The sequence below is a fragment of the Engraulis encrasicolus genome, chromosome 18 (genome assembly GCF_034702125.1).
Source record: "Engraulis encrasicolus isolate BLACKSEA-1 chromosome 18, IST_EnEncr_1.0, whole genome shotgun sequence".
Classification (NCBI taxonomy): Eukaryota; Metazoa; Chordata; class Actinopteri; order Clupeiformes; family Engraulidae; genus Engraulis; species Engraulis encrasicolus.
The window spans coordinates 12,482,325-12,494,313 of record NC_085874.1 but is presented as its reverse complement, the minus strand read 5'-3'; the positions used below and the strand labels follow the sequence as shown (position 1 = coordinate 12,494,313).

The 11,989-nt window shown below is 44.2% G+C and overlaps 1 protein-coding gene across 2 annotated transcripts in view; it reads left to right on the top strand.

Annotated features, from left to right (window-relative positions):
* The first annotated feature begins 211 nt into the window (after positions 1-211).
* The window catches only part of ubxn2a (UBX domain protein 2A), a 13,349-nt gene continuing 1,571 nt past the window's right edge, over positions 212-11,989 (top strand). For both annotated transcript variants that reach the window (XM_063223035.1, XM_063223034.1), the window contains exons 1-6: positions 212-302; positions 1,070-1,132; positions 1,631-1,745; positions 2,929-3,038; positions 4,121-4,258; positions 10,024-10,185. In XM_063223035.1, coding sequence (XP_063079105.1) covers positions 1,089-1,132; positions 1,631-1,745; positions 2,929-3,038; positions 4,121-4,258; positions 10,024-10,185 — 569 coding nt within the window. In that variant the 5' untranslated portion in view covers positions 212-302; positions 1,070-1,088. The remainder of the gene's footprint in view (positions 303-1,069; positions 1,133-1,630; positions 1,746-2,928; positions 3,039-4,120; positions 4,259-10,023; positions 10,186-11,989) is intronic.

The following is an 11,989-nucleotide window of genomic DNA, read 5'->3' as shown; positions in this document are numbered from 1 at the left end:
AAATAAATAAATAAGTAAACAAAGGAATGGAATGATTGGAATAGTTCAAAGTGTGGGCAATGAATCTATAATCCATGACAGTTTAACATTATGCCTATTGATGGAATTATGGAAATAACACTTTTTCACGAAATTCTATGGAGATGTAGGCCTAGGCTATTAACGGGTCTTTCTGCTTACCATAGCCAGGGGTTTCTACGTCACACACATTGACGTGAAGCGCCAGCAGTGATGCAAAAGCAGTGCGTGACTGAAACTTCATGGGCTTAATATCGGAGCGACTTGCAAGAACAACTGATCAGGTAAAGTTGATACGACCCAAATCAGATTTTCAGTAGTTTTTATAGGCGAAATAGTATTAGAGGCGGATAGGAAATGCTGTCAGAAAGTGGATAGGCCTAATAGTGTTGTGGCGCTAGCTTGCAAATTAGCATTAGCCAGAGCCAGTTCCCCAGCTGCGCTTGCGTGGTCCTGTGAAAACACACCTTATGTAATATTTTTTGTCGCACCATAATTTGGTTCGTTTTAGGCCGTTATTTTGATGGGCTCCTTTGCTTTGCGGTTGTATAGTGGTGACATGCGTTTGCTTTGGATATATTCGACATCGTCCGTGTGTAATGGCATAAAAATAGACTAGTGTTTGTTATTTCGGATATTGAGGTTGCCCATCACCTAAGAACTTGGATACCCACGTTGGTTATCCACGTTCTTTGCCATCACCAACTCTGTTCTATTTTACGCACGGGTCGTCTGATGCACGAGGTTACATCTGAACATTCCATGACTTCTTAAGTTATAGTTTCCCAATAATTCACATCATATGGTTCTTTGTAAAAGGTGTCGTAGGCTGTCTCCAGTTTTTCTGCTGACATATTTGAAAGTTGTGACACGAGCAACAAATGACATTGCAATATAGAAATGAATTATTGAGCCATGATGGCGAGTTGCTTGTTAGGCCTAGTTATAACACTGCTATTACTCAAGTCCTCTCAGTTCAGTTGTTGTTACCACCTGATGCTGGTGTTGTTGATAGTCACCTTTGATGTTTTTGTTTCCCATTTCTATGAAGATGGACACCAGACACCACAATGAAAGATTTTGATACGATAGAAGGGGTCGAAAAAGACGCATGGTAAGCATCGCTGGAACACTTCATGTGAATCTGTGCCATATGAGCCTTTAGAAGTCAGAAGTTAAAAAGGCTGTACTCAAACGCCACAACAATGCTTTTCCCTGCGTATCAACTGTATCTTACAGAGCACTATAATACTGTTTCTATAACAGCGGTTCCCTCTCTCGTGTGCATAACAGCTGTCTTACTTTCATATGTTAGGCCTACATCTTGTAGTGAATATATTGTAATAAAATAGTAATAATATTGGATTATTTTAAGGGTTAACGGTTCCACGGTAGTTCCACCTCTGTGCCATCTATTTTAGTAGATATACTATATTGATTTAATAGGTACATATACCCAGTATACCCATTATGATATATGACTATGATCTTTTCTAGTAGTTCTTTCTGTAATAATAATTCCATCTGTCGCGTGTATGTGTGTGTTTGTGTGCGCGCGTGCCCGTATGTGTGTGTGTGTGTGTGTTTGCGTGTAACCTGTGTCCTGCTGTAGGTGTGCCGGGGTGGAGAGTGAGGAGCCGGAGGTGCCCATGCGGCACAGCTTCTCCGTGGAGGACCTGCTGGACGAGGTGGAGAAGATCAGCAGCGTCGCCTCAGGAAACCAGAAGGTACCATGACCGTTATTAACGCGCTGCCCAGGCCAGTGTCATGACGATACTACAGTATTGCCCAGCCCAGTGCCATGACAATACGCACTGCCCAGCTTAGTGTCATGACGACACACTTTACGACACTTGCTACTAGTGGTGTGCATTGGCACTGTCCTCACGACTCGATTCGATTATGATTCGGGAGTTAGCGATTCAATTAGATTCTATTTGATTCGATTCGATCCGACTACAATGCATTGCAATGCATTGCATTTCTACTGAAAGCAAAGCAAATGTTTCATCAGTCATGATGAGGCAATACAAGTAGTCAGATACTGAGCAGCAATTTATTGGCTGTTTTCTGTATCAGTCTTGCAGTTTTCAATGCTTTGAAGTTCTTTTATTTAATTTAACATTCATGGAAGTAATTGAAACTTCAAAAAATTGCCGCATCGATTCTGGAACTTGCCGCATTGAATTGGATCGCCCATGCCCCGCATTGCATTGCATCGCCAAATCGATTATTGTTGACACCACTACTCGCTACCCACTTGCTACACTGCAGTACAGTGCCATGACGATACGCGCTACCTGTCTAGCTTAGCTACCTAGCCTATACGTACCCTCTAAGCCTCTCTGTCGTGCAATGACTACCCCTCACCGATGCTCATATCGCTTCCTCTATCTAAATGTGACTATGCTCCATACATTTGTTATCATCAAAAAAAATCCATGTACATCCTGCAGTGAGAGCTTAGACTTAAAGTTTCAGCCAGCACCGTGTTGTGACATGACGCAGTGTCCTGTCTGTCGATATAAACTACCCGTTGAGCTGAGCTGCCAAGCCACTGCAGTGAATGACATTAGTGTGCAGCACCTCACAGCACAAACAGACTGAACGCAACAAAATAGAAAACAGCGCCTGAAGTAAAGTTAGAGTGAGAGCCCACTTGGGGAACTCCCATTGTCAGTGTGACACACAGCACACAGTGCTCACTTGACACTTACTTACTCCCCCCACCAACCTGGCGAGTCGGGGGTTATACAGGCAACATTTGGGCTACAAGTCTGACACCCTAACCACGAATACCGTTATGTTGAGAGGGGTTCATTTATTCAATATTGGATAAAGCACAGGAAATACGCCACAGAGCACTGGAAAGAAAGTGTTGTGACTTCTCTGGATTGTCTCTCCCTCCAGATAGAGATTGTGGTGCGGCTGTGGAAGGATGGCTTCACCGTCAACGACGAGGAGCTGCGGAGCTACATCTCCGAGGAGAACCAGGAGTTCCTGGAAGCCATCAAAAGAGGGTGAGTAGGGGGCCACGTGGCCAACCGGTTGGGCACTCGCTTGCCATGCGGCTGACCCGGGTTCGATTCCCGGCCCAGGTCCTTTGCCGGCCTCTCCCACTCATTTCCTGTCCTACTCTTCACTATCCTCTCCTAATAAAGCCACATAAATAATAATAAAGCCCCCCTAAAAAAAATAAAAGGGGGGGGGGGGGGGGGGGCATGTGGCTCTGTCGGCTAGTGTGTGCTGCACCGTTTACACCAGAGACCCGGGTTCGATTCCGGCTCGAGGTCATTTCCCGATCCTTCCCCGTCTCTCACTCGCCCCTCTCATTTCCTGTCTCTCTTACTGTTCTATCTGAATAATTAAGGTGTAGTAACAAAGATAAAATTCAAATAAGGTGAGTAATCGGGGGTGAGGTGCCGCATCGCGCTAATGCACCGTACCGTAAATGGGCTGCATGCCCGTGGGGATACAGGTTCAAGTCCTGCCTGGGTTTTTTCTTAACCCTACCCCGTCTCTCTCCCTCTCTACCTGTGGTGATGTTCAATGTCCTATCCATTAACCCGTTGACGCCTAAGGCACCTGCAAAAAAGGGTGCTGAATGCCTGAGCCCTTTTTTAAAAAAAGCTGCCCTCAGACTATAAAAACCTAGATATCTCAGCTTCTGAGATGCATTTTAACATTTAGACCCTCATCTTTCATTAGAATGTGTTCATTCATCTCAAACAAACAGAGGATTTTAATAAAGTTGTCTCAAATCTCATGAGCTTGAATGTTGCGTAATGCAGCTCCAGGCGCCAGGGTCAAGGGAGGTCAGGCATCAATGGGTTAAAATTTAATCCACAATAGTTTAACTACTGAACAGGATTTTGACACCTGGTAAGTTGCCTGTTAGCAATGGGTATGTTACCAGGCCAGCCGTGTAGGGGGTGAAACGGAAAACTGACCTTCTTGTTGATCGTGGTGCACCATGTTAAGAAAGATAAAGTCTTCAATAGTGTGATAGTGAGTGTGTGAAAGTGAATTCAAAAGTCTCTGTTGTGCATGTGTGTGTGTGTGTGTGTGTATGCTTGCGTGTGTGTGTGTGTGTGTTGTGAAGGGAGTTGCCATTGGAGCTGGAGAGCCGAGCGGAGGAGGAGGAGCTGGAGGTGAATGTGGAGGACATGAAGGAGGAGATGTACGTCCCTCGCAAGAAGATCTTCTACCCCTTCTCAGGCAGAGGCTACCGGCTAGGCAGGTAAGACCTTCTACCCCTTCTCAGGCAGAGGCTACCGGCTAGGCAGGTAAGACCTTCTACCCCTTCTCAGGCAGAGGCTACCGGCTAGGCAGGTAAGACCCATCTCCTCCATGACTGCGGTACCCTGGCTGTTGTTCTTTTCCCCATGCGCTGCTCCCCTGGAGCACCGGTAGTGCTGACCCCTTGTCCAGAGTAAAGGCACAAATAGACCAAGCACGACATGAGCGAGTCCAGCAACGGAAGTAATTGACTTTCTATTGAGTGACAGTTTGTAGTTGAACTCCTGGCAATGTTATGCATATTCGCTTTGACGCGGTCCGGCGACAGCAGAATTGGAATGCTTGGATTCTGATTGTAGCCTCTTACTGCAGCAGGGGTCGTCGGCGAATACATAAATACATCATAACAACATTGCTATGACATTACAGAGAGCCATAGTGCTGTGCTAAGGGGTTAAAAGACATACTCTAGTGAGTCGCTTCAATCACTCGTATCACTCTTGCTGCACAGAAGCCATTCTCTGTCGCTTGAATCTCTTCGCAGCCGGTCTATTCACCCAGTCTGGCATAAATTGAGTTTCTTTGTTTGTACTGTGGTGAGAAAAATGGGACTTCACTTTCACATAAGAGCTGGTCTTTGGAAATGAGAGTTTACTTGGCACTGCATTCAGCTTTTATATCGCATTACATTGGCTATAGTAAAAGCTTTTATCTTCAAGGTGCACTGTGTAATATTTTTAGCCGTTTCTTTCCAGAATTCATGCTGCCCATTCACAAATGTTACCTTTTTCACAAATACCACCACCATCAAATTCTCAGAATTCATTATATTCTCCATGTCTGCCATTTTGAATTTCCAGAAATTGATATTTTTAATCGCCAAACTTACTGTCATGATAGTAAATATTAGTTTATTACTTTGTAAATATTCATGAGAAGATGGCAATTTGGCAATAGACAGCACCGTTTCAATGAGCAGCATAGTTGCAACACCTACTCTGGCCACCATCCTACACAGTGCACCTTTAAGTGGTTTAAGGAAATAGCCACACACTAGGCCTGTATAAGGGTGGTTGACATGACCAACAACATTTTGAATAATTTATAAAGCATTTGGCATGATTATTAACCTTATATTAAAACATATGAATGTGAAAATAACTCAATACAGTAATATTAACTACAAGTTCAATTTCGTAACACAAATTGCGTCCTGTGGGGTGACATGTATGTCCGGTTTGTTGACGGGTAGCTGCGAGGCCAACTACAAGGGTCTTAAAGACAGGCTCCTAACCAGTTATACCTCAGTTATTGGAGAGTGGAGTAAGAGGTTTAAGGTGACTATTAGCCTCTTAATATGTCTACATATTGCAATGTTTCTGTGACACAATGCTTAGGTTCATTTATGGTGTCCCGTGGTGTGACTGCTCTTATGGAAGGAAAAAAGTTTTTTATGAGTGAAAACACATATTAAGGTTAAACACAATATCATTATCTAGTTAGCATGAGCTCGGAGGTCAGTCACGAATACAAAAGGATTAAAATGGCCACAATGCAGTGAATTTCCTGTGGTGTGACTTCATGTCCTGTGGTGTGACATGCTTAGGCATTGTGTCACTCAATCCTTAATTATTTTTCATGCATCACGCAAGTATATAAGGATACCAGAAGATGTATTTGTCACATTCACACAATTATTACAAGTAATACAGTGAAACCATGCAGTGAAATCACAGTTGTCTGCCTGTACGATGCAGAGGCGTGTGTGGGTGGGGTTGGGAGTGCGGGTGGCTAGTAGTGTGTGTGTGGGGTGGGGGTTGAAGGAACAAGAACAGAAAGAGCATTGGGGATATGTTTGTGCAGAAAATTCATCATTTTATTGTATCTTACAGAAATGTCACACCAATGATGTCACACCACAGGACACATTTTCCCAAAAATAGCAAAAATTAGGCGAAATTCCGTGCACCACTGACATCCCCATTTTTTTTTTCTCCACCCGTTTTTTCAGGAATTGGAATATGTTTCCTCCTTTAAGTGTGTTACGGCCTTAAACGTCAACCACCCATAAATTAAGAGTAAGAGCATGATGGTGCATTCAGGTCTGTGTGTTCATATTCTACACGTCTGTGTGAGTGCAGGGCACATTGCGATCCCTGCAGTATTTCATTTCCTGTTGTCTGGCATGCATGTTTGGCCTGCCTGTTCCAACCAAGATACCTGGGGTACTATTCCATGAACGTGCTTAAGTGACAAGCCTGGCTAAGTAAACTTAATAGCATACATACAGACAACATGTGTATGTTTGTTTTGGAAAGTGGAGGGGGTTAACATTTATAGTCTGGTGAATATCACATTTCACATTGTATTTGTTATTGAGTGGTGTGAGTAATCTCAGAAGTGATATGGACATGGTCCCACTCCATAAACTACACCCATGCATACATACTGTAGCATACTACATGCATAATGCCGCAAAGAAATACAAGGACTGCTACTAGCTCTTTTATTATCTGATTTACCACTTCCTCCAGGTGAACTAAGAACAATGAGGACATTAGCGTACATGGACGGAATATTCTGGTTTCTAACAGAATATTATCAGTATTTGGTTTAAAACAAGTTCCGGTATCAGTGTTTCCCATACATTGAGGAAACTATGGCGGCCCGCCATAGTTTAAATTTGGCCGCCATAGTTTCCGAAAATGTAAAAAAAAAAAAAAAAAAATTATTTTTTTCCTTTTTTTATTTTTTTTTTTTTTACGATTGCCGTTTTTGTTAAAAACGATTTGAATAACGATTCCCCTCGCATTTTCCTCCTGGAGTAAATACATCCTATAGAGAAAACCACAAGTGCTTGAAAGACAGAGGGATCAAAAGCCTAGTCAAGTTGTTGTAGTTAACTTGGGTTTGGGAGCAATACAAAACCCTTCAGAGAAGGGACAGTTGGGATGAGTTTACTAACACTCCCCAGGCTTTGTTTTACAGTTGTAATGAGTTAGGTGACAGGCCTTCATTGACAAGGCAGAGGAGACATCGGGCTGCATATAGAAATTAATGTGTAATGACTGTGAATATAGGCCTACATAAATGTGTAATATGTTGTTCAGCCCTTTTAATGGGAGGAATTTTGAAAAACTGGCCCTGTGACCAGCACCCCTCATGTAGAATGTGTACGCCTATGTGTGTGTGGGGAAAAGGCATAGCCTACCCTCTTAGACCCTTTTTGTTTATGCGTTAACAATTTCACAATAATCTTATATTCTTATCTCTGCTCCTATTTTGTTTTATTATTTTTTTCATTACATAGACCCCTGCATGTGTATTACGTAGCCTTATTTCTCAAAATATAAATGGCTGAAATGTAGGCCTAGGCCTATAGTTTCTCCATGCGCCAATGTCATACTGTACTAATTGTTTTGCCATTTTGCATTTACACTGCGCGAACCCCCCCCCCCCCCACACACACACACACAGGCCCGCGTGAAAAGACCCCCCCCGGACAAAAAAGATCCCGGCTGCCCCCATAGTTTCCAAAATTTGTGTGGGAAACACTGGGTATACTGTATTCCATTTACATATAAGGAACAGTGTTCAGCAATCAGTTCAGCAGTCAGAAATAGTCCTCACATGTGACTATGCTTAATAAGCTCCATGCGCGTGTTGATTTCAGTGGAGCAAGCACTGTGCTGTACTTTTCAGAAAGTAGCGAGTATAGTTTCAGGGGTATTTTTTTCCTTCCTTGTTCTGTCGTTGTTTTGATGTCAGCGCTATGCCAGGCCTAAGGGAAAAGGAATTGTTTTTGTTGTTGTTGTGATTTATTCTCAAATATGGCAGAAAAGAGTAATTTTAGATTCCTAGTGAATTTAAAATGAATGTCAGTCCAGGTTTACGCATGCGCTATCATGCATTTGTACAATGTAGTGTAGAAGGCACCCCAACTGCGTTCCCATGCAGCAACCATAATGCATATTATTTGTGACGTGTTATTTTGGAATAGGAGCATATAGTGCACTTAAGTGCATGTCTGCTTGATTTCTGATGAGCCATCCTACATATGGGGGACTTTTTCAGGGCTGGAAGAACAACGGCGTGATGCCTGAAGTCAGGCTTCCGACAGAAGTGTACATTTAAATCTTTAATAATGGGTTTGCGCAGCTTCTAAACATTTTTGATGATTTCAGACGTACCCTATGCTGTAGTTAATTCTTGCTGCACACATAGTAAAATAACACAGTTAGAGCGTATAGTGTTTCAATGCATGCATCATAAACACTGTTAGATTATTCAGTTGACGGTTTTTTGTTTTGTTTCCTCCTTGCTGCATGGTGTTTTCATTGGGTGGACTGACACATTTTTTTCACACTCTCTCACACTGGAGATGAGTAGACTGAAAGGCAGGGTTTATTATTGTAGGAATACAAACAGCAGACAGCACTGATGGAAAATGATGAAGCATACTGAATTCACACATTTAAATGGACAAAACCCAGTTTTGTTGGCTTTAGAGCATAGTAAATTGTGAATAATAACTACAAAATGCTATCATTGCATTGCTTTGACAGTTGGATTCAACCATGGATGGAAAACCGTGAGGCATCTAGCCCCAAATATTATTCTGTGAAGTGTTAATAATTGGACATAGGTGTCATTGCGTCTGATCCGTGACTTTTTAGTGTCCATAAAGTTAAAATGTTTGTTTTCAGAAAAGAATTTCTGTTATGTTGTACCGTACTAACGGCTGTAGCAGGTTCAGTCAAGGTGATTCGGGTTTCTGTTCTGCGCACCTTTGTAGAGGAACAACCTGTCCGTGTTCTGCTTTGAGCTCTCTGATGGAACATTGTGTACGGAACGCTTGGTCCGTGGACAAGTGTTCACCCCAGAAGACCGCATCATGTCAAAGTGAAATGAATGTGCCATTGAGGTGCAGTTGCTGCTCATGGCCACAGGGTGGCTCTGCAATTCTGTAATTGTCTGAGCTGTGACGGTATACAGTACATGCACTGTGACTGTATATACAGTATGTGTGCTTGATGCCTGTATACATCCACTACATACGACTCTCTCTAATTTGCCAGTAGGCATTTTATGTTAATTGATTTCTTCGATGTAATCAATTTAAGGATTTGCTATTGTTTGTCCTGCGGACACAGAAGATTACAGAAGGTGCAGCAGACGACAGTCCTTCTATAGGAAGCAGTGGTGTTACTTCGATATGGATTTACAGATTTCCGTGCCTGAGTTTTACGTGGAATAGAGGATTTGGACAACTCTGAGATGAAACAAATTAATCTCTGTTATGAATATGCATGGCGCCTTGATCCGCAGTGTCACGAATAACCTATTTATTTGTGCTGCACTTGCTGTATATGTGATATATGACTGATTGAGTCAGGATCTAGTTGAAAACACACACACGCTCACATGCTTGCACGCAGACTCTCTCTCTCTCTCTCACACACACACACACACACACACACACACACACACACACACACACACACACACACACACACACACACACACACACACACACACACACTTAAGACTCATTGATCCCTTTATGGTGATTTATGGCATATATGCACAAACACTCTCTCTCTCTCTCTCTCTCTCTCTCTCTCTCTCTCTCTCTCTCTCTCTCTCTCTCTCTCTCTCTCTCTCTCTCTCTCTCTCTCTCTCTCTCTCTCATTTGACCTTCACCTCGCCCTTTAACCTTCTCCCTCCCTCTCTCTCCCCCCCTCCGTCCCTCTCTCCGCTGGTCAGTGTGGCTCCTCGCGTGGTGGCGCGGTCCCGCTCGGTGCACGAGGAGGCGTGTGAGGCTCCGGTGCCCAGCGTGGCGCTGCAGGAGGACCAGCCCCTCACCTCCCTGCAGATCTGGCTGGCCGACGGACGACGTCTGGTGCAGAAGTTTAACCTCTCCCACCGGTAACCTACACCTCTTTTGGTATTACACTACAATAAATACATTCAACAGCGTCGTGCAAAGATGTATGGAGAATCGGGATGACTGGAAGCAATGCTGGAAGGTTCGTCTGAGAACGACCTAGAGAGAGAGAGAGAGAACAGCGTGCAAGCTAAATTTTAGGTATACCGAATGATGCGCCATATTTGAGTGCATGTTATTGCGAATCTTTCATCTCGTTCTCATTCTGAGAAGCAACAGACGTACACGTACAGCCCATAAGAATCAGCACGTGTACTTCAAACTTCAAAGTAGCGTACCGTGCCTCATTAAGCAAATGCACTCTACAGTGAGGGAAAAAATGTCTGACAAGACAAATGAGAGAACTGAAAATCCCTGCTGCCTTTCACATTCCCCACAGAACTGCGTACGTATACATGTCAACCTGTGTAGTAGTAAAGCCGCTTTTAAAAAATATATATATTTTTAGGGGCTTTTTATGCCTTTATTGACAGGATAGTATGAGATGCTGACAGGAAAATGAGTGGGTGAGAGAGACGGGGGAGGACTGGGAAATGACCCCGTCCGGACTCGAACCGGGGTCCACATGGGCATGCAAGCCCAAATGTGGGGGGCTTAGCGCACTGCGCCACAGCGCCCCCGTAAAGCCGTTTTGAAGTAATGAATTCATTTTCCCCCTCCTTCTCAGTCCAACGGGGGTCCTTCTAGGTCGATCTCTGGGCTTGAGGTGGTGTGCAGCTGTCCAATGCGGGACTTCAGAGTAGAGAGAGAGAGAGAGTGTTCCTTCCATTCTCATCTCCATCACCTTGCTGTACTGTACTGTGCAGTTCCCAAACGTTTTCTGCTGGGGCCCCGATATCCCTCCCCCCATATTCCAAATGCTAAGCATGTTGTCCTTTAATATTGCTACTGGAGTTCTATTTGAAATTCACAGTTGTTGTTGTTTTTATGCAAAGTTCACTCTGTCCACGGGTCACAAACACAAACACACACACACGCACGCTCACACACAAACACACAAACACACAAGCACACGCACGCGCACGCGCACGCACACGCACACGCACACGCACACACACACACACACGACAGGGGTCCCGGCCCCCAGTTTGGGAACCGCTGGCTATACTACTGTGCCCTGTGCTTGTCCTTAGAGAGAGGCGCACGAGAGCACGCGAGCCCCATATGCTGATGCGTTACGTAACCCGGGGCACAGTAATGCATGGCGGCATATATATTATACATCAGTCTGGATGGAGCGGGAGATGTTGCAGCAGCTTTGCTGCGTTGAGCTTCGCTGTGCTGTGCTGTTGTTGCGTAGTGTACTAGTGCATATAGGCCACCGCGGATGGAAGCAGCGCGGCTGCATTGCGCCGACTGAGGCTGAGACTGAGGCTGCGGCTTAAGAATGATTGCATAATGCTCCCCCTGCTCCCTTTGCTCCGTGCGGTTCTTTACATAACGCCTCTGCCTAATCTGGACGGGTGGCAAACTAATGCAAACACACACACACACACACACACACACACACACACACACACACACACACACACACACACACACACACACACACACACACACACACAAGCAGACACTCATCCCCCTTCACAAGATTCACAGATTCACAAACAAGCGCCACAAATACTCCACCACGCTTAATGATGAACCGCATTCTCTAAGCCCAGACCATTTTTTTGTCTTTTCTCTAATCTTTAGAGTGTTTGAAGAATAAAAAGCAGCAACATTTAGTATCTTCAGCTTCCGCCTAAGCCTGTGTCTCCAACTCATGAGATTGTGTTTGGGGCA